Source organism: Sus scrofa, chromosome 2 (genome assembly GCF_054392235.1).
Source record: "Sus scrofa isolate SSC_HxYL_T2T_F1_AM1 chromosome 2, Sscrofa_HxYL_maternal_Yorkshire_Landrace_v2.0, whole genome shotgun sequence".
In the NCBI taxonomy this organism is placed as follows: Eukaryota; Metazoa; Chordata; class Mammalia; order Artiodactyla; family Suidae; genus Sus; species Sus scrofa.
The window spans coordinates 651,327-671,822 of NC_139384.1; the positions used below are offsets into that span (position 1 = coordinate 651,327).

General features: G+C 68.6%; 2 protein-coding genes across 10 annotated transcripts in view; one reads left to right on the forward strand and one right to left on the reverse strand.

Moving 5' to 3' along the window:
- The window catches only part of AP2A2 (adaptor related protein complex 2 subunit alpha 2), a 47,899-nt gene extending 46,823 nt beyond the window's left edge, over nucleotides 1-1,076 (forward strand). For all 9 annotated transcript variants that reach the window (XR_014836673.1, XR_014836674.1, XM_085010387.1 and 6 more), the window contains 2 exons: nucleotides 13-147; nucleotides 706-1,076. Coding sequence is in view for 7 of the 9 variants with exons in the window: in XM_085010387.1 (XP_084866513.1) it covers nucleotides 13-147; nucleotides 706-783 (213 nt within the window). In the remaining 2 variants the exon portion in view is untranslated. The remainder of the gene's footprint in view (nucleotides 1-12; nucleotides 148-705) is intronic.
- A 1,684-nt stretch (nucleotides 1,077-2,760) lies between these two features.
- The window catches only part of MUC6 (mucin 6, oligomeric mucus/gel-forming), a 28,246-nt gene continuing 10,510 nt past the window's right edge, over nucleotides 2,761-20,496 (reverse strand). The window contains exons 29-34 of the mRNA XM_085010361.1: nucleotides 20,033-20,218; nucleotides 19,729-19,941; nucleotides 5,616-19,145; nucleotides 4,031-4,072; nucleotides 3,425-3,527; nucleotides 2,761-3,224 (exon numbers count right to left, since the gene is read on the reverse strand). Coding sequence (XP_084866487.1) covers nucleotides 3,047-3,224; nucleotides 3,425-3,527; nucleotides 4,031-4,072; nucleotides 5,616-19,145; nucleotides 19,729-19,941; nucleotides 20,033-20,218 — 14,252 coding nt within the window. The 3' untranslated portion in view covers nucleotides 2,761-3,046. The remainder of the gene's footprint in view (nucleotides 3,225-3,424; nucleotides 3,528-4,030; nucleotides 4,073-5,615; nucleotides 19,146-19,728; nucleotides 19,942-20,032; nucleotides 20,219-20,496) is intronic.

Below are 20,496 nucleotides of genomic sequence, written 5' to 3' on the forward strand. Positions count from 1 at the left end.
CTCTGCGCACAGATTATTGGCTTTGGCTCTGCACTCCTGGAGGACGTGGATCCGAACCCTGCAAACTTTGTGGGTGCAGGCATCATACACACCAAAACCAGCCAGATTGGGTGCCTGCTGCGTTTGGAGCCAAATCTGCAAGCCCAGGTTAAGCCCCTTGAGGAAACTGCTAAGTACACCCCAGTCGTTGTGCTTTGTTGTTGTTTTGGTTTGGGTTTTTTTGGTCTTTTTAGGGCCACACCTGCGGCATCTGGAGGTCCCCAGGCGAGGGGTCGCATCGGAGCTACAGCTGCCGGCCTCCACCACAGCCACAACCACGCCAGGTCCGAGCCGCGTCTGTGACAACACCACAGCTCACGGCAACGCTGGGTCCTTAGCGCCCTGGGCGAGGCTAGGCATTGAACCCATGTCCTCCTGGATCCTAGTCGGGCTCGTTACCCCTGAGCCACGATGAGAACTCTGGATGCGTGTGGTCGTTTCACGGGAAGCCGCTGCGTTGCTTCCCAGCCAGGGCGCTGCCGCACAGCCCACCAGGCGTACGCGGAGGTCGGGTTGGTACACATGTGCCCAGGCCCTTGTTGTCCAGCCTGTAAACCAGCTCCCCAAAGCCAGCGTGGTGCCGCGTGGAACCAGGGCGTCTTCAGGCTGGCTGAGCAGGGGCTCTGAGGGCTCTGTTGCCCTGACCCGCCGTGCCCTCTGTTTCAGATGTACCGACTCACGCTGAGGACGAGCAGAGAGACGGTCTCGCAGAGGCTGTGCGAACTGCTCTCAGAACAGTTTTAATCAGCGAGGACAGAGGGTCGGGCCGGCTCTGCATTTTTCTTTGTCTCCACCCCGTCTTCGTGCTGCGAGTAAACACCTCGTCTAGTGTCGCAGCCCAGGCCCTCCCCGCTGCCGCGGCCCGTCCCCGACGGGGCGGGTGGGATCCTGTGCCGTTGACGAAGAGACCCCTCGGCCTGGACTCAGCCGGCTGCCAGCCAGGACGAGGGGCACGGATCCTGGGGTGGACTTTGATGGAAATCAGGACAGTTCTGGGGTTAAATCTACAAATTAAAGGGAAATTAGAAGTTTGAAAATGAGAATTTTGGAAGTTTTATTGAGGTGCTGCTGCTGTCCTGCTGAGAATTCATCTCTGAAGCCCTGAGCAGAGAGGCGGGCGCTCTGTCTGTGCTGGGCGGCGCCCGCCGGGTGTGGGAGACGTGGGAGAAGGGGCGGGGCTGCCGGGTCCACGTGCGGCCCAGGCCTTGTCCTCCGGGCTCTGGGGGTGAGCACAGTGCCGGGGCCTTGGGGGCCGAGGTCTGAACCCAGGCGTTCGCCCCACGCGCGTCTTCGAGGGCTGTCGAGGAGAGCGTGTGGCCTGGCTGGGTGGGACCCCGCCTCCTTTTCCCAGCACCCGCCCCCTAGAGGGGGGTTGTGCAACCGTCCGAGCCCCTTCATGTGCAGTGGGGAGGGGTCCTGGTGGCTCCAGACCACGTGTGTACCTAACCTCACGCTTCTCTGAGTCTCAGGCCCAGGACGGGCGCCGGTTAGTGACGGCGGGGCTCGCCGTGGGCCAGCGGAGCGGCTCCTCAAGCCGAGCCGGTCTCTTCCCTGTGCAGCGGCCTCACATGTGGGAGTCCCCGCTGCAGGCTGCGGAGCTGTGGACCTCGGCCCGCGTGGTCAGAGGCGGGGGCCTGTGTGTGGTCAGGAAGCAGAGGCCGTGCGGGGTTAAGCTGGTGCCAACCCCCTGCATGCGGCTCTCCTGGGTTGTCACCCTGCGCTGGCCCGCCGGGCTGCGTGTCCGTGCCTCGCGATGCTGTGTGTCCCCGAGTGGCCGACACGCCAGGCGGGCGGCAGGCACAGGCCGCGGGTTTGTCCTAAATGGACATGTCTGCCCCCGGCCCTGTTGTTCCTTGGTTTTCCAGCAGGGACCCAGCGCTAGATGTGCCAGGGACAGAGCCACGGGGGGCACGGGCGCACAGTGGCCGTCTGCCGAGGTCCAGGTCCTGGGGAGGCCACCATGGGGAATGGCCGTGTGGGTGCTGGGCCCACTGCACCGCGGATGCCCCAGCTCAAGGTCCCCGCCCCTGCGCCCCTGCATAGGCGCTGCCGGGTGCAGCCCTGCTGTTGTCCAAGCTGCTGGATGGTGCTCGGTCCCAGGCCCCAGTGTGAGCGGCCCTCCTGCTCGTGCTCCATCCTCTTGGAGACACCCACGCGCTGGGCAGCGTCCTCCCGCAGAGCGTGCTCTCTCCCGGGGGAAGCTCGGACGGTGAGGGGCGCGCGTGCGGGCTTGGGAGGGAAAGACACCCGGCCGACAGCCCCAGGCCCCGTCCCATGGGCCACGTGAGCGCCAGCGGCCCGGGCAGGGTGCCTGGCCGGCGCGGGGCCAGCATCGTAACCTGGGTCTGGTCGCGGGGCTGGACGTGTAGGTGCGTCAAGGTGTCGGGCTTTGGGCCCTGTGCTTGGGTTCAGGCCGCGCGGTGGAGCCTGAGGGGTTCATTCTGGGGCCCCCGCCCCCGCCCCCAGCCCATGCCGCGGGCGCCCCTTCTGGAGGCCTTGGCCTCACGGACAAGTGGGCCCAGGCCCCTTCCTGAGCTCACACGGGGTGCCCCCACCATGGATGTGCGGGGTCCCCTGGGACCGAGGGCCTGGTGGGAGAGGGTCCTGCGGGGGCGGGGCCCTCACTGGTGCTGGTCCCACCCCACGGGTGGGCGTGGGTCTGGGGGTGCGGAGCACCCAGCAGCGGGGGAGACGACGTGAACAGAGCTCACGGCAAGCCTCTGAGCCTTGACCAGTGCCAGTTTATTTGTTATCTGCTCACGGCGGGCGGCGGGGGTGCCCCCTCCCCTTCCCGGCCCCGGGCCTTGCCCGCCCAGGACCCCCGGAGCGGCCGTCCTTTGCGCGCCCACCCTGCGGCCGGCCCCACGGGACTGAAGGGGGCCGTGGGGCGACGGGGGGCGAGGCTGGGACGGTGCCCCGTGCGGCCAGGAGGCCTGGGCCTGGGCGGGAGCTGCAGGGCTGGCCCTCTGAGCCTCCTCCGAGGGCGAGGCCGGGCGGCGGGCGGCCTCTAGCCCGAGCAGTGCTGGGGGCTGCACTCGCAGCGGAGGAACACCTGCAGCGTGAGCGTCAACGGCTGGCCCTGTGCCCCAGGGTCGGCGCAGGGCAGCACGAGCTGCTGCTCATAGGAGCTGACGGGGTAGCAGCAGCCACAGCGGGTGTCCACTTGCAGGGTGTCCGTGTTGAAGCTGCGAAGGCGGCGGCAGGGAGCGAGGATCAGGGGGCCGCCAGGGTCCGGGGTCCCGCCCTCCCCGCTCTCCGATGACGGGCCACCCCTTGTCCTGTGCGGGTGCCCAGGCGGGTCTTTCCTGCTCCTCCCGGGGCCTCTGGGGGACAAGGCGGCTCCAGGCCTGGGACCCGACAGAGACCCCCTGAGCTGACCGCTCACCTGGCTGAGGAGGCACAGACGCCCTCGCAGCGGGTCATTGTCACGTTGGCTGTGCACCCCTGGTAGGTGACCTCCTCCTCGAACTCCTTCACGCTGCAAGTCCCTGCGAGCCGAGAGGAAGAGGTCAGACGGTCGCCCAGGGCAAGGCTGGAGAGCAGGTGTGGCCTTTCGGGGCCCTGTGCCTGGTCCCCTCGAGGGCGGACATACCTGGCTCAGAGCCTCAGGTTTTTCAATCCCTCTTTGTGGGGCATGGTGGGTAGTGGTGGCTCTGCTGAGGGTGGCCTGTCAGCTGCCTGAGCGCTTAGCTGGTCTGGGTACCTGCCAGCCCCTCCTGCCCACAGTGGTATCTGCCCTGGGCCCCGGGCCAGGCTGTCTCTTTCGGTCCAAGCCCCCTGAGCTCAGATGCCCCGGCTTAATGTGGGAACAAAGCCTGACGTGAGGTTTTGTGTGCTTGTGTGCTTTCTTCCTGGAAATTGGCTGTACTGGGAGTCCCCCAAAGTCACGGGTTTTCTCAGAGGACGTGGCAGATCCCCGGCACTAGTCCTGGTTGAGCTACACTCAGCCCCCAGCATCTCTTGCCACCTCCCCTCACAACCCAACACCAACCTGTGGGCACAGGTGTTTCTGGTCTGCTGCTGGGCCCAGTACCTGTGGGAGGGACGGGGCCGGATGACAGTGTCCCCAGAAGGGACAGATGGCATCACAAGGGCTCCCTGCAGGGGTCTGTACTTGGTGGGAGTTAGGGGACTTGCTGTGAGCTCTGTCCTGCATCTGTGCCAATGGATAGACTGTAGGGACGTGTCATCTTGGTGCCCTGGTGGCTGGCTGAGCAGTGTTGCTATTAGGAACTGCCAGTGTGGCACGCGAGGGAAAAAGCAGAGATGGGACCGTGTCTCTTGCCTTCCCAGCTGCCCCCTTAGCCTCGAGCCTGGCCTGCCCTGCTTTTCCACTGGGGGTGAGAAGGAGAGGCTTGGGGGACAGGGCTCTGGCTGCCTCGCTCTGGGTCCTGTGGCCTCCAGCTGTTCTCCCCTGCTAGCCTCCCACCCCGTCCTCATGGGCAGCCTGCACACAGTCCTTGTCCCACAAGAGAAGGACCACATTTCCAACGCCGTCCTGCAGTGGACAGAAGGCTGGGGGTGTGAGGGGACCCTGGTCTGGGGGATGGGTTTCATGGGGGGAGCACCTGAAAGCAGAGGAGGGGTGTGCCCGGAGGACATGTGGGCTCTGGCAGGCCCGGGGCAGGCAGGCTGCCTGCAGACCGAGACCCGGGCAGGTGCCAGCCCTGGGACCCGGGAGCCCGACTGCCAGTCCCAGCTCAGCCCCAGTGGCCAGCGGGGGTGAGACCCGTGCCTCCTTTCTGCATCATGGGAGGGTTGGAATGAGGGACACTCAGGGTTCCCCGAGCTCTGGAGAGAGCAGCCATGGAAGGCTGCCGGGGGGCCTTCGTGGAGGGAGGCCAGGGCGGCAGCAGGGGCTGAGGAGGGGCCGCGATGGAGGGGGTGCAGGACTGACACAGGCCCTGCGGTGGGAAAGGGGGCCTCCGGGGGAAGACCAGGCACCGATTTCTGCCAGACTGGAGTCAGCAGGGAATGTTCCTGGAGCAGAGGAGAGAAAGGAGCTGGGACCTGGTCAAGAAGGGCTGGGAGAGGCCGCAGGGCCGGGGGGGCAGCACGCGGCAGAGGACGGGCTGCAGAGAGGTGGGGCGGGACTCGGAGGTGGCCTGCCGGGGGAGCCCTGTCCTTCCCAGGCACTGCTGGGCACAGCTGGGGCCCCCAAACTCAGACCGGGCCCCAGCCACTCACGTCCAGTGGCACGCCTGGGCACAAGGCAACTAACTGGTCAGAGGGGAGGCCGGGACGCCCACCCACCTGTGTGCGCCCCCAAGTCAGCGCAGTGCCTGTGCTGCCCTGCCCTCCCCAGGGAGGAGAAGGGACGGCTGTGGGGGAGGGGAGGAGACACGTCTGCCGTGGTGGCCTGCTCAGCCTCTCAGTGGCCTGAGGCACCCGACAGAGGGTGGAGCACAGCTGGGGGAGAGATGGCACCCGCACGGTCATCGGGAAGTATGAGGGGACAAGAAAAGGCGGGGACACGTGGGAGTGACCCAGGGTGTGGTCCAGAAGGCAGAGAGAAGGCTGAGGAGGGGTGTGTACTGGGGGCATGGCGGGGCGGGGCCTACGGATAGGTCACTTACCTGGGGAGCTGGGGAGAGAGGTGCTGAGCGAAGATATGGAGTGGCCCGTGTGGGAGACTGGAGAGCTTGGCTGCACAGTGACGGAGCTGCTCAGAAAAGCAGTGGTCAGCCACCTGGTGGTGCTGGGCCGTCTGGTGGTGAAGTTGGTGGCCGGAGAAATCGGGATGGTTGTCACCCGCAAGGTGGAGGACAGGAGGCTGAGGTCGGGGGCGCGGGTGGTGAGGGAGGTGGACTGAGAGGTGGTGGACCGCGAGGACGCAGTGGGGGAAGCGGGGCTGCTGGCTGTGGTCCTGGGTGTGGACAGGGGTACGGTGCTGGAAGCGGGGACAGGGGACAGGGTGGAAGAGATGGACAGAGGACTCGTGATGGGCAGAGTGGAGGTGGGGAGCGTGGGGTGGGACGGAGGCGACGGGGAGGAGGAGGTGGGCGTGGAGGCGGCTGGGGCAGAGGGGGTGGTGGACGGAGAGACTGTGTGTGATGTGCTCAGGGGGGTGGACAGGGAAGGGCTGTGCAGAGCGGAAGTGGAAAGAGCAGAGGAAGATGAGGACGAGGATGCGAACGAAGGAGGGGTGTGGGAGGACAAGAGAGAAGAAGAAGGGGAAGTGGTGTGCAATGGAGGGAGTGTGGAGGAGGGGGAAGAGGAGGAAGAGGGTTGTGGAGGCCGGGACCCAGGGACAGAAGTGGTGAAAGGGCTTTGGCTGGGAAAGCGGGAGGTTGGAGAGGAGAACAGAGGGCTGAGGGTAGAGCTTTGGGGAGATGACGCAGACAGGCTCACGAGGGAGGTGGAGATGGACGTGGTGCTGAAAGTGCTGTGGGTGTTGGTGGTCAGGGTGAGGGTGGTTGTCAGTGGCGGGGCAGTGGGGGTGGGCACCGTGCCGGTGACGGGCACAGGAGTGGATGGCGTTGCGGTGCCAGTGGGCTTCTCGGTGGAGGAGGGAGGGTGGGACTGTGTTGGGGCGCTGACTGTGCGGGAGGTTGGCGTGACGGAGGCGGTGGCGGGTGTGGACTGGGTAACGGGAGGGGTCTGGGAGTGTGATGGGGTTGGGTGGGTGGTGGTGGTCGTGGCGGGGGTTCCGGTGGGTGGAGCAGTGACGCGGGAGGTGGTGGAGGCAGGAAGAGTGGGGGTGGAGGGCGTGGTGGAAGGGGTGTGTGTGCCCGTGACGGTGGCCGTGGCCGTGTGCGTGAGGGGTGTGGGAGTGCTTGCGGTGGTGGGCTGGGGGGAGCTGGTGGTGCGTGGTGTGGCCGTGGGGCCGGTGTGGTCAGGTGAAGGGGAGGGTGGCACGGTGGCCGTGGGGATTGGGGTTGTGCTGGCCGGGCTCTGGGTGTTGGTGGTCAGGGTGAGGGTGGTTGTCAGTGGCGGGGCCGTGGGGGTGGGCACCGTGCCGGTGACGGGCACAGGAGTGGATGGCGTTGCGGTGCCAGTGGGCTTCTCGGTGGAGGAGGGAGGGTGGGACTGTGTTGGGGCGCTGACTGTGCGGGAGGTTGGCGTGACGGAGGCGGTGGCGGGTGTGGACTGGGTAACGGGAGGGGTCTGGGAGTGTGATGGGGTTGGGTGGGTGGTGGTGGTCGTGGCGGGGGTTCCGGTGGGTGGAGCAGTGACGCGGGAGGTGGTGGAGGCAGGAAGAGTGGGGGTGGAGGGCGTGGTGGAAGGGGTGTGTGTGCCCGTGACGGTGGCCGTGGCCGTGTGCGTGAGGGGTGTGGGAGTGCTTGCGGTGGTGGGCTGGGGGGAGCTGGTGGTGCGTGGTGTGGCCGTGGGGCCGGTGTGGTCAGGTGAAGGGGAGGGTGGCACGGTGGCCGTGGGGATTGGGGTTGTGCTGGCCGGGCTCTGGGTGTTGGTGGTCAGGGTGAGGGTGGTTGTCAGTGGCGGGGCCGTGGGGGTGGGCACCGTGCCGGTGACGGGCACAGGAGTGGATGGCGTTGCGGTGCCAGTGGGCTTCTCGGTGGAGGAGGGAGGGTGGGACTGTGTTGGGGCGCTGACTGTGCGGGAGGTTGGCGTGACGGAGGCGGTGGCGGGTGTGGACTGGGTAACGGGAGGGGTCTGGGAGTGTGATGGGGTTGGGTGGGTGGTGGTGGTCGTGGCGGGGGTTCCGGTGGGTGGAGCAGTGACGCGGGAGGTGGTGGAGGCAGGAAGAGTGGGGGTGGAGGGCGTGGTGGAAGGGGTGTGTGTGCCCGTGACGGTGGCCGTGGCCGTGTGCGTGAGGGGTGTGGGAGTGCTTGCGGTGGTGGGCTGGGGGGAGCTGGTGGTGCGTGGTGTGGCCGTGGGGCCGGTGTGGTCAGGTGAAGGGGAGGGTGGCACGGTGGCCGTGGGGATTGGGGTTGTGCTGGCCGGGCTCTGGGTGTTGGTGGTCAGGGTGAGGGTGGTTGTCAGTGGCGGGGCCGTGGGGGTGGGCACCGTGCCGGTGACGGGCACAGGAGTGGATGGCGTTGCGGTGCCAGTGGGCTTCTCGGTGGAGGAGGGAGGGTGGGACTGTGTTGGGGCGCTGACTGTGCGGGAGGTTGGCGTGACGGAGGCGGTGGCGGGTGTGGACTGGGTAACGGGAGGGGTCTGGGAGTGTGATGGGGTTGGGTGGGTGGTGGTGGTCGTGGCGGGGGTTCCGGTGGGTGGAGCAGTGACGCGGGAGGTGGTGGAGGCAGGAAGAGTGGGGGTGGAGGGCGTGGTGGAAGGGGTGTGTGTGCCCGTGACGGTGGCCGTGGCCGTGTGCGTGAGGGGTGTGGGAGTGCTTGCGGTGGTGGGCTGGGGGGAGCTGGTGGTGCGTGGTGTGGCCGTGGGGCCGGTGTGGTCAGGTGAAGGGGAGGGTGGCACGGTGGCCGTGGGGATTGGGGTTGTGCTGGCCGGGCTCTGGGTGTTGGTGGTCAGGGTGAGGGTGGTTGTCAGTGGCGGGGCCGTGGGGGTGGGCACCGTGCCGGTGACGGGCACAGGAGTGGATGGCGTTGCGGTGCCAGTGGGCTTCTCGGTGGAGGAGGGAGGGTGGGACTGTGTTGGGGCGCTGACTGTGCGGGAGGTTGGCGTGACGGAGGCGGTGGCGGGTGTGGACTGGGTAACGGGAGGGGTCTGGGAGTGTGATGGGGTTGGGTGGGTGGTGGTGGTCGTGGCGGGGGTTCCGGTGGGTGGAGCAGTGACGCGGGAGGTGGTGGAGGCAGGAAGAGTGGGGGTGGAGGGCGTGGTGGAAGGGGTGTGTGTGCCCGTGACGGTGGCCGTGGCCGTGTGCGTGAGGGGTGTGGGAGTGCTTGCGGTGGTGGGCTGGGGGGAGCTGGTGGTGCGTGGTGTGGCCGTGGGGCCGGTGTGGTCAGGTGAAGGGGAGGGTGGCACGGTGGCCGTGGGGATTGGGGTTGTGCTGGCCGGGCTCTGGGTGTTGGTGGTCAGGGTGAGGGTGGTTGTCAGTGGCGGGGCCGTGGGGGTGGGCACCGTGCCGGTGACGGGCACAGGAGTGGATGGCGTTGCGGTGCCAGTGGGCTTCTCGGTGGAGGAGGGAGGGTGGGACTGTGTTGGGGCGCTGACTGTGCGGGAGGTTGGCGTGACGGAGGCGGTGGCGGGTGTGGACTGGGTAACGGGAGGGGTCTGGGAGTGTGATGGGGTTGGGTGGGTGGTGGTGGTCGTGGCGGGGGTTCCGGTGGGTGGAGCAGTGACGCGGGAGGAGGTGGAGGCAGGAAGAGTGGGGGTGGAGGGCGTGGTGGAAGGGGTGTGTGTGCCCGTGACGGTGGCCGTGGCCGTGTGCGTGAGGGGTGTGGGAGTGCTTGCGGTGGTGGGCTGGGGGGAGCTGGTGGTGCGTGGTGTGGCCGTGGGGCCGGTGTGGTCAGGTGAAGGGGAGGGTGGCACGGTGGCCGTGGGGATTGGGGTTGTGCTGGCCGGGCTCTGGGTGTTGGTGGTCAGGGTGAGGGTGGTTGTCAGTGGCGGGGCCGTGGGGGTGGGCACCGTGCCGGTGACGGGCACAGGAGTGGATGGCGTTGCGGTGCCAGTGGGCTTCTCGGTGGAGGAGGGAGGGTGGGACTGTGTTGGGGCGCTGACTGTGCGGGAGGTTGGCGTGACGGAGGCGGTGGCGGGTGTGGACTGGGTAACGGGAGGGGTCTGGGAGTGTGATGGGGTTGGGTGGGTGGTGGTGGTCGTGGCGGGGGTTCCGGTGGGTGGAGCAGTGACGCGGGAGGTGGTGGAGGCAGGAAGAGTGGGGGTGGAGGGCGTGGTGGAAGGGGTGTGTGTGCCCGTGACGGTGGCCGTGGCCGTGTGCGTGAGGGGTGTGGGAGTGCTTGCGGTGGTGGGCTGGGGGGAGCTGGTGGTGCGTGGTGTGGCCGTGGGGCCGGTGTGGTCAGGTGAAGGGGAGGGTGGCACGGTGGCCGTGGGGATTGGGGTTGTGCTGGCCGGGCTCTGGGTGTTGGTGGTCAGGGTGAGGGTGGTTGTCAGTGGCGGGGCCGTGGGGGTGGGCACCGTGCCGGTGACGGGCACAGGAGTGGATGGCGTTGCGGTGCCAGTGGGCTTCTCGGTGGAGGAGGGAGGGTGGGACTGTGTTGGGGCGCTGACTGTGCGGGAGGTTGGCGTGACGGAGGCGGTGGCGGGTGTGGACTGGGTAACGGGAGGGGTCTGGGAGTGTGATGGGGTTGGGTGGGTGGTGGTGGTCGTGGCGGGGGTTCCGGTGGGTGGAGCAGTGACGCGGGAGGTGGTGGAGGCAGGAAGAGTGGGGGTGGAGGGCGTGGTGGAAGGGGTGTGTGTGCCCGTGACGGTGGCCGTGGCCGTGTGCGTGAGGGGTGTGGGAGTGCTTGCGGTGGTGGGCTGGGGGGAGCTGGTGGTGCGTGGTGTGGCCGTGGGGCCGGTGTGGTCAGGTGAAGGGGAGGGTGGCACGGTGGCCGTGGGGATTGGGGTTGTGCTGGCCGGGCTCTGGGTGTTGGTGGTCAGGGTGAGGGTGGTTGTCAGTGGCGGGGCCGTGGGGGTGGGCACCGTGCCGGTGACGGGCACAGGAGTGGATGGCGTTGCGGTGCCAGTGGGCTTCTCGGTGGAGGAGGGAGGGTGGGACTGTGTTGGGGCGCTGACTGTGCGGGAGGTTGGCGTGACGGAGGCGGTGGCGGGTGTGGACTGGGTAACGGGAGGGGTCTGGGAGTGTGATGGGGTTGGGTGGGTGGTGGTGGTCGTGGCGGGGGTTCCGGTGGGTGGAGCAGTGACGCGGGAGGTGGTGGAGGCAGGAAGAGTGGGGGTGGAGGGCGTGGTGGAAGGGGTGTGTGTGCCCGTGACGGTGGCCGTGGCCGTGTGCGTGAGGGGTGTGGGAGTGCTTGCGGTGGTGGGCTGGGGGGAGCTGGTGGTGCGTGGTGTGGCCGTGGGGCCGGTGTGGTCAGGTGAAGGGGAGGGTGGCACGGTGGCCGTGGGGATTGGGGTTGTGCTGGCCGGGCTCTGGGTGTTGGTGGTCAGGGTGAGGGTGGTTGTCAGTGGCGGGGCCGTGGGGGTGGGCACCGTGCCGGTGACGGGCACAGGAGTGGATGGCGTTGCGGTGCCAGTGGGCTTCTCGGTGGAGGAGGGAGGGTGGGACTGTGTTGGGGCGCTGACTGTGCGGGAGGTTGGCGTGACGGAGGCGGTGGCGGGTGTGGACTGGGTAACGGGAGGGGTCTGGGAGTGTGATGGGGTTGGGTGGGTGGTGGTGGTCGTGGCGGGGGTTCCGGTGGGTGGAGCAGTGACGCGGGAGGTGGTGGAGGCAGGAAGAGTGGGGGTGGAGGGCGTGGTGGAAGGGGTGTGTGTGCCCGTGACGGTGGCCGTGGCCGTGTGCGTGAGGGGTGTGGGAGTGCTTGCGGTGGTGGGCTGGGGGGAGCTGGTGGTGCGTGGTGTGGCCGTGGGGCCGGTGTGGTCAGGTGAAGGGGAGGGTGGCACGGTGGCCGTGGGGATTGGGGTTGTGCTGGCCGGGCTCTGGGTGTTGGTGGTCAGGGTGAGGGTGGTTGTCAGTGGCGGGGCCGTGGGGGTGGGCACCGTGCCGGTGACGGGCACAGGAGTGGATGGCGTTGCGGTGCCAGTGGGCTTCTCGGTGGAGGAGGGAGGGTGGGACTGTGTTGGGGCGCTGACTGTGCGGGAGGTTGGCGTGACGGAGGCGGTGGCGGGTGTGGACTGGGTAACGGGAGGGGTCTGGGAGTGTGATGGGGTTGGGTGGGTGGTGGTGGTCGTGGCGGGGGTTCCGGTGGGTGGAGCAGTGACGCGGGAGGTGGTGGAGGCAGGAAGAGTGGGGGTGGAGGGCGTGGTGGAAGGGGTGTGTGTGCCCGTGACGGTGGCCGTGGCCGTGTGCGTGAGGGGTGTGGGAGTGCTTGCGGTGGTGGGCTGGGGGGAGCTGGTGGTGCGTGGTGTGGCCGTGGGGCCGGTGTGGTCAGGTGAAGGGGAGGGTGGCACGGTGGCCGTGGGGATTGGGGTTGTGCTGGCCGGGCTCTGGGTGTTGGTGGTCAGGGTGAGGGTGGTTGTCAGTGGCGGGGCCGTGGGGGTGGGCACCGTGCCGGTGACGGGCACAGGAGTGGATGGCGTTGCGGTGCCAGTGGGCTTCTCGGTGGAGGAGGGAGGGTGGGACTGTGTTGGGGCGCTGACTGTGCGGGAGGTTGGCGTGACGGAGGCGGTGGCGGGTGTGGACTGGGTAACGGGAGGGGTCTGGGAGTGTGATGGGGTTGGGTGGGTGGTGGTGGTCGTGGCGGGGGTTCCGGTGGGTGGAGCAGTGACGCGGGAGGAGGTGGAGGCAGGAAGAGTGGGGGTGGAGGGCGTGGTGGAAGGGGTGTGTGTGCCCGTGACGGTGGCCGTGGCCGTGTGCGTGAGGGGTGTGGGAGTGCTTGCGGTGGTGGGCTGGGGGGAGCTGGTGGTGCGTGGTGTGGCCGTGGGGCCGGTGTGGTCAGGTGAAGGGGAGGGTGGCACGGTGGCCGTGGGGATTGGGGTTGTGCTGGCCGGGCTCTGGGTGTTGGTGGTCAGGGTGAGGGTGGTTGTCAGTGGCGGGGCCGTGGGGGTGGGCACCGTGCCGGTGACGGGCACAGGAGTGGATGGCGTTGCGGTGCCAGTGGGCTTCTCGGTGGAGGAGGGAGGGTGGGACTGTGTTGGGGCGCTGACTGTGCGGGAGGTTGGCGTGACGGAGGCGGTGGCGGGTGTGGACTGGGTAACGGGAGGGGTCTGGGAGTGTGATGGGGTTGGGTGGGTGGTGGTGGTCGTGGCGGGGGTTCCGGTGGGTGGAGCAGTGACGCGGGAGGTGGTGGAGGCAGGAAGAGTGGGGGTGGAGGGCGTGGTGGAAGGGGTGTGTGTGCCCGTGACGGTGGCCGTGGCCGTGTGCGTGAGGGGTGTGGGAGTGCTTGCGGTGGTGGGCTGGGGGGAGCTGGTGGTGCGTGGTGTGGCCGTGGGGCCGGTGTGGTCAGGTGAAGGGGAGGGTGGCACGGTGGCCGTGGGGATTGGGGTTGTGCTGGCCGGGCTCTGGGTGTTGGTGGTCAGGGTGAGGGTGGTTGTCAGTGGCGGGGCCGTGGGGGTGGGCACCGTGCCGGTGACGGGCACAGGAGTGGATGGCGTTGCGGTGCCAGTGGGCTTCTCGGTGGAGGAGGGAGGGTGGGACTGTGTTGGGGCGCTGACTGTGCGGGAGGTTGGCGTGACGGAGGCGGTGGCGGGTGTGGACTGGGTAACGGGAGGGGTCTGGGAGTGTGATGGGGTTGGGTGGGTGGTGGTGGTCGTGGCGGGGGTTCCGGTGGGTGGAGCAGTGACGCGGGAGGTGGTGGAGGCAGGAAGAGTGGGGGTGGAGGGCGTGGTGGAAGGGGTGTGTGTGCCCGTGACGGTGGCCGTGGCCGTGTGCGTGAGGGGTGTGGGAGTGCTTGCGGTGGTGGGCTGGGGGGAGCTGGTGGTGCGTGGTGTGGCCGTGGGGCCGGTGTGGTCAGGTGAAGGGGAGGGTGGCACGGTGGCCGTGGGGATTGGGGTTGTGCTGGCCGGGCTCTGGGTGTTGGTGGTCAGGGTGAGGGTGGTTGTCAGTGGCGGGGCCGTGGGGGTGGGCACCGTGCCGGTGACGGGCACAGGAGTGGATGGCGTTGCGGTGCCAGTGGGCTTCTCGGTGGAGGAGGGAGGGTGGGACTGTGTTGGGGCGCTGACTGTGCGGGAGGTTGGCGTGACGGAGGCGGTGGCGGGTGTGGACTGGGTAACGGGAGGGGTCTGGGAGTGTGATGGGGTTGGGTGGGTGGTGGTGGTCGTGGCGGGGGTTCCGGTGGGTGGAGCAGTGACGCGGGAGGTGGTGGAGGCAGGAAGAGTGGGGGTGGAGGGCGTGGTGGAAGGGGTGTGTGTGCCCGTGACGGTGGCCGTGGCCGTGTGCGTGAGGGGTGTGGGAGTGCTTGCGGTGGTGGGCTGGGGGGAGCTGGTGGTGCGTGGTGTGGCCGTGGGGCCGGTGTGGTCAGGTGAAGGGGAGGGTGGCACGGTGGCCGTGGGGATTGGGGTTGTGCTGGCCGGGCTCTGGGTGTTGGTGGTCAGGGTGAGGGTGGTTGTCAGTGGCGGGGCCGTGGGGGTGGGCACCGTGCCGGTGACGGGCACAGGAGTGGATGGCGTTGCGGTGCCAGTGGGCTTCTCGGTGGAGGAGGGAGGGTGGGACTGTGTTGGGGCGCTGACTGTGCGGGAGGTTGGCGTGACGGAGGCGGTGGCGGGTGTGGACTGGGTAACGGGAGGGGTCTGGGAGTGTGATGGGGTTGGGTGGGTGGTGGTGGTCGTGGCGGGGGTTCCGGTGGGTGGAGCAGTGACGCGGGAGGTGGTGGAGGCAGGAAGAGTGGGGGTGGAGGGCGTGGTGGAAGGGGTGTGTGTGCCCGTGACGGTGGCCGTGGCCGTGTGCGTGAGGGGTGTGGGAGTGCTTGCGGTGGTGGGCTGGGGGGAGCTGGTGGTGCGTGGTGTGGCCGTGGGGCCGGTGTGGTCAGGTGAAGGGGAGGGTGGCACGGTGGCCGTGGGGATTGGGGTTGTGCTGGCCGGGCTCTGGGTGTTGGTGGTCAGGGTGAGGGTGGTTGTCAGTGGCGGGGCCGTGGGGGTGGGCACCGTGCCGGTGACGGGCACAGGAGTGGATGGCGTTGCGGTGCCAGTGGGCTTCTCGGTGGAGGAGGGAGGGTGGGACTGTGTTGGGGCGCTGACTGTGCGGGAGGTTGGCGTGACGGAGGCGGTGGCGGGTGTGGACTGGGTAACGGGAGGGGTCTGGGAGTGTGATGGGGTTGGGTGGGTGGTGGTGGTCGTGGCGGGGGTTCCGGTGGGTGGAGCAGTGACGCGGGAGGAGGTGGAGGCAGGAAGAGTGGGGGTGGAGGGCGTGGTGGAAGGGGTGTGTGTGCCCGTGACGGTGGCCGTGGCCGTGTGCGTGAGGGGTGTGGGAGTGCTTGCGGTGGTGGGCTGGGGGGAGCTGGTGGTGCGTGGTGTGGCCGTGGGGCCGGTGTGGTCAGGTGAAGGGGAGGGTGGCACGGTGGCCGTGGGGATTGGGGTTGTGCTGGCCGGGCTCTGGGTGTTGGTGGTCAGGGTGAGGGTGGTTGTCAGTGGCGGGGCCGTGGGGGTGGGCACCGTGCCGGTGACGGGCACAGGAGTGGATGGCGTTGCGGTGCCAGTGGGCTTCTCGGTGGAGGAGGGAGGGTGGGACTGTGTTGGGGCGCTGACTGTGCGGGAGGTTGGCGTGACGGAGGCGGTGGCGGGTGTGGACTGGGTAACGGGAGGGGTCTGGGAGTGTGATGGGGTTGGGTGGGTGGTGGTGGTCGTGGCGGGGGTTCCGGTGGGTGGAGCAGTGACGCGGGAGGTGGTGGAGGCAGGAAGAGTGGGGGTGGAGGGCGTGGTGGAAGGGGTGTGTGTGCCCGTGACGGTGGCCGTGGCCGTGTGCGTGAGGGGTGTGGGAGTGCTTGCGGTGGTGGGCTGGGGGGAGCTGGTGGTGCGTGGTGTGGCCGTGGGGCCGGTGTGGTCAGGTGAAGGGGAGGGTGGCACGGTGGCCGTGGGGATTGGGGTTGTGCTGGCCGGGCTCTGGGTGTTGGTGGTCAGGGTGAGGGTGGTTGTCAGTGGCGGGGCCGTGGGGGTGGGCACCGTGCCGGTGACGGGCACAGGAGTGGATGGCGTTGCGGTGCCAGTGGGCTTCTCGGTGGAGGAGGGAGGGTGGGACTGTGTTGGGGCGCTGACTGTGCGGGAGGTTGGCGTGACGGAGGCGGTGGCGGGTGTGGACTGGGTAACGGGAGGGGTCTGGGAGTGTGATGGGGTTGGGTGGGTGGTGGTGGTCGTGGCGGGGGTTCCGGTGGGTGGAGCAGTGACGCGGGAGGTGGTGGAGGCAGGAAGAGTGGGGGTGGAGGGCGTGGTGGAAGGGGTGTGTGTGCCCGTGACGGTGGCCGTGGCCGTGTGCGTGAGGGGTGTGGGAGTGCTTGCGGTGGTGGGCTGGGGGGAGCTGGTGGTGCGTGGTGTGGCCGTGGGGCCGGTGTGGTCAGGTGAAGGGGAGGGTGGCACGGTGGCCGTGGGGATTGGGGTTGTGCTGGCCGGGCTCTGGGTGTTGGTGGTCAGGGTGAGGGTGGTTGTCAGTGGCGGGGCCGTGGGGGTGGGCACCGTGCCGGTGACGGGCACAGGAGTGGATGGCGTTGCGGTGCCAGTGGGCTTCTCGGTGGAGGAGGGAGGGTGGGACTGTGTTGGGGCGCTGACTGTGCGGGAGGTTGGCGTGACGGAGGCGGTGGCGGGTGTGGACTGGGTAACGGGAGGGGTCTGGGAGTGTGATGGGGTTGGGTGGGTGGTGGTGGTCGTGGCGGGGGTTCCGGTGGGTGGAGCAGTGACGCGGGAGGTGGTGGAGGCAGGAAGAGTGGGGGTGGAGGGCGTGGTGGAAGGGGTGTGTGTGCCCGTGACGGTGGCCGTGGCCGTGTGCGTGAGGGGTGTGGGAGTGCTTGCGGTGGTGGGCTGGGGGGAGCTGGTGGTGCGTGGTGTGGCCGTGGGGCCGGTGTGGTCAGGTGAAGGGGAGGGTGGCACGGTGGCCGTGGGGATTGGGGTTGTGCTGGCCGGGCTCTGGGTGTTGGTGGTCAGGGTGAGGGTGGTTGTCAGTGGCGGGGCCGTGGGGGTGGGCACCGTGCCGGTGACGGGCACAGGAGTGGATGGCGTTGCGGTGCCAGTGGGCTTCTCGGTGGAGGAGGGAGGGTGGGACTGTGTTGGGGCGCTGACTGTGCGGGAGGTTGGCGTGACGGAGGCGGTGGCGGGTGTGGACTGGGTAACGGGAGGGGTCTGGGAGTGTGATGGGGTTGGGTGGGTGGTGGTGGTCGTGGCGGGGGTTCCGGTGGGTGGAGCAGTGACGCGGGAGGTGGTGGAGGCAGGAAGAGTGGGGGTGGAGGGCGTGGTGGAAGGGGTGTGTGTGCCCGTGACGGTGGCCGTGGCCGTGTGCGTGAGGGGTGTGGGAGTGCTTGCGGTGGTGGGCTGGGGGGAGCTGGTGGTGCGTGGTGTGGCCGTGGGGCCGGTGTGGTCAGGTGAAGGGGAGGGTGGCACGGTGGCCGTGGGGATTGGGGTTGTGCTGGCCGGGCTCTGGGTGTTGGTGGTCAGGGTGAGGGTGGTTGTCAGTGGCGGGGCCGTGGGGGTGGGCACCGTGCCGGTGACGGGCACAGGAGTGGATGGCGTTGCGGTGCCAGTGGGCTTCTCGGTGGAGGAGGGAGGGTGGGACTGTGTTGGGGCGCTGACTGTGCGGGAGGTTGGCGTGACGGAGGCGGTGGCGGGTGTGGACTGGGTAACGGGAGGGGTCTGGGAGTGTGATGGGGTTGGGTGGGTGGTGGTGGTCGTGGCGGGGGTTCCGGTGGGTGGAGCAGTGACGCGGGAGGTGGTGGAGGCAGGAAGAGTGGGGGTGGAGGGCGTGGTGGAAGGGGTGTGTGTGCCCGTGACGGTGGCCGTGGCCGTGTGCGTGAGGGGTGTGGGAGTGCTTGCGGTGGTGGGCTGGGGGGAGCTGGTGGTGCGTGGTGTGGCCGTGGGGCCGGTGTGGTCAGGTGAAGGGGAGGGTGGCACGGTGGCCGTGGGGATTGGGGTTGTGCTGGCCGGGCTCTGGGTGTTGGTGGTCAGGGTGAGGGTGGTTGTCAGTGGCGGGGCCGTGGGGGTGGGCACCGTGCCGGTGACGGGCACAGGAGTGGATGGCGTTGCGGTGCCAGTGGGCTTCTCGGTGGAGGAGGGAGGGTGGGACTGTGTTGGGGCGCTGACTGTGCGGGAGGTTGGCGTGACGGAGGCGGTGGCGGGTGTGGACTGGGTAACGGGAGGGGTCTGGGAGTGTGATGGGGTTGGGTGGGTGGTGGTGGTCGTGGCGGGGGTTCCGGTGGGTGGAGCAGTGACGCGGGAGGTGGTGGAGGCAGGAAGAGTGGGGGTGGAGGGCGTGGTGGAAGGGGTGTGTGTGCCCGTGACGGTGGCCGTGGCCGTGTGCGTGAGGGGTGTGGGAGTGCTTGCGGTGGTGGGCTGGGGGGAGCTGGTGGTGCGTGGTGTGGCCGTGGGGCCGGTGTGGTCAGGTGAAGGGGAGGGTGGCACGGTGGCCGTGGGGATTGGGGTTGTGCTGGCCGGGCTCTGGGTGTTGGTGGTCAGGGTGAGGGTGGTTGTCAGTGGCGGGGCCGTGGGGGTGGGCACCGTGCCGGTGACGGGCACAGGAGTGGATGGCGTTGCGGTGCCAGTGGGCTTCTCGGTGGAGGAGGGAGGGTGGGACTGTGTTGGGGCGCTGACTGTGCGGGAGGTTGGCGTGACGGAGGCGGTGGCGGGTGTGGACTGGGTAACGGGAGGGGTCTGGGAGTGTGATGGGGTTGGGTGGGTGGTGGTGGTCGTGGCGGGGGTTCCGGTGGGTGGAGCAGTGACGCGGGAGGTGGTGGAGGCAGGAAGAGTGGGGGTGGAGGGCGTGGTGGAAGGGGTGTGTGTGCCCGTGACGGTGGCCGTGGCCGTGTGCGTGAGGGGTGTGGGAGTGCTTGCGGTGGTGGGCTGGGGGGAGCTGGTGGTGCGTGGTGTGGCCGTGGGGCCGGTGTGGTCAGGTGAAGGGGAGGGTGGCACGGTGGCCGTGGGGATTGGGGTTGTGCTGGCCGGGCTCTGGGTGTTGGTGGTCAGGGTGAGGGTGGTTGTCAGTGGCGGGGCCGTGGGGGTGGGCACCGTGCCGGTGACGGGCACAGGAGTGGATGGCGTTGCGGTGCCAGTGGGCTTCTCGGTGGAGGAGGGAGGGTGGGACTGTGTTGGGGCGCTGACTGTGCGGGAGGTTGGCGTGACGGAGGCGGTGGCTGGTGTCGATTCGATAATGGGAAGTGTCTTGGGGTTGGTTGTGGTAAGATGCGTGGTGGTGGTCGTGACGGGGGTTCCGGTGGGTGGAGCAGTGACGCGGGAGGTGGTGGAGGCAGGAAGAGTGGGGGTGGCGGGTGTGGTGGATGGCGGGTGTGTGGCTGTTTGGGTGTTGGTGTGTGGCCCCTCCGTGAATGCTGAGTATGTCGTGGCCCCGCTGGTTTCCTTGCCCGTTCCGCTGGTGGTTGTTGGCAGTGTGCTGTGCCGTGTGTGTTCGCCTGTCGTGGTCTCCAGTGGTCGTGGCGTTTCCGTGTGCTCTGTCTTCCCAGTGACAGGGGTTTCTTCGGTCCAGTGCGGAGTTGCCGAGTCTGTTGAGACCGCAGTGTCAGTCCCCCTCTTATCCTCCTTCTCCGGGGCTGCGATCTGGTTGTCCCCACCCCTTACTTTCTCGGCTCTCCTCAGTCCTGCCTCATGCCACCCCCTGGTGCAATTCACATGCGTGCTTTCTGCTGTCCCACACCCCGTCCTTCTGTGGGGTCCTTGCTACCGCCTGATGTGGGTTCTCTAGATCCTCCCCTGCAGGCCTCCTTGGCCTCTGTCCCCTCACCCGTACACCCAAGGTGGCCACTGTTCGTCTGCCTGGGCCGTCCATTTGGGGCATATCTGTCGCTGGCTCCGGAGGGGCTTTTTTTCTCACCTGCTCTCAGGGGAACCGGAGGTTCGGCCCCAGCCCCAGAGTCGGAGCCTGTAGTTGGTTGAGGCCTTTAGGATCAAGTGTGTCCCCTGGGGCCTGTGGGTCCCCTGGGCAGGAGTGGCTGCGGCGCAGGGGCGCATGGAGATGTCGGGAGCAGAGCGTGATCAGCGAGATGGCAGCCCCGATCTCACCCCACCTGGTCACAGCCCCGACAGCGTGGCCACAGCCCCTCTGTGGGAATGGGTGGTGGTGCTTACTCGTGATGGGCCCTGTGGCGGTCCCTGAGACGGGCACCGTGGTGCGTGCCGTGGACCGAGCTGTGGACTGCGTGGCCACACTGACTGGGGGTGCTGTGGGCTGCGTTGTGGCCCGGGTCACCGTGGGTCCCGTGGCTGTTGATCTCGGTGTAGCCGTGGGAGTCCGTGTCAGTGTGGCCCGTGTGGTGACAGCAGAGGTGGTTGCTGATGACTCTGCGGGGAACAGTGCCCGGCACGTCTCCAGCCCCATCCAGGCTCCTGCGGGGGCCCCTCCCCCAGCAGGGCCCGCACAGCCCAGTTTTACCTCCAGTGGAGATTGTTGGTCCTGTCCCGGTGGTCGGGGCTGTTCCTGGCTGTGTGGAGGAGGGGGCTGTTGGCGTGGCGGAAAGGCTGGGCGTCGGGGTTGGGGCCTCAGGCGTGGCTGTGGGGCTGGGGGAGCTGAGCCCCACCGTGCTGGCCGAGGCAGGTTGCGTTGCGGTGGTGGGCGACCCTGCAGGGGCAGATGTGCGTCACTGCGGGGCCGGGGGCTGACCTAGCACCCCCTGGGAGGACACCCCTCTCTTGCCTGCGGGCAGGACGCCGCGGCTGGGGGCCTCAGAGGGCAGCGTGGGCCCCCAGCTGGGCTCCAGCCGGGCCCACTGTCCCCTCTCGGCCGACTTCCTGGTCAGCTCCGTGCCCCCACCGGGCAGAGATGGCCCAGCCCAGGCCATCACTGGGGCCCGGCTGCTGCCCAGCTGTCGGGGGCTGCCCGCTATGCCAGGGGAGGGC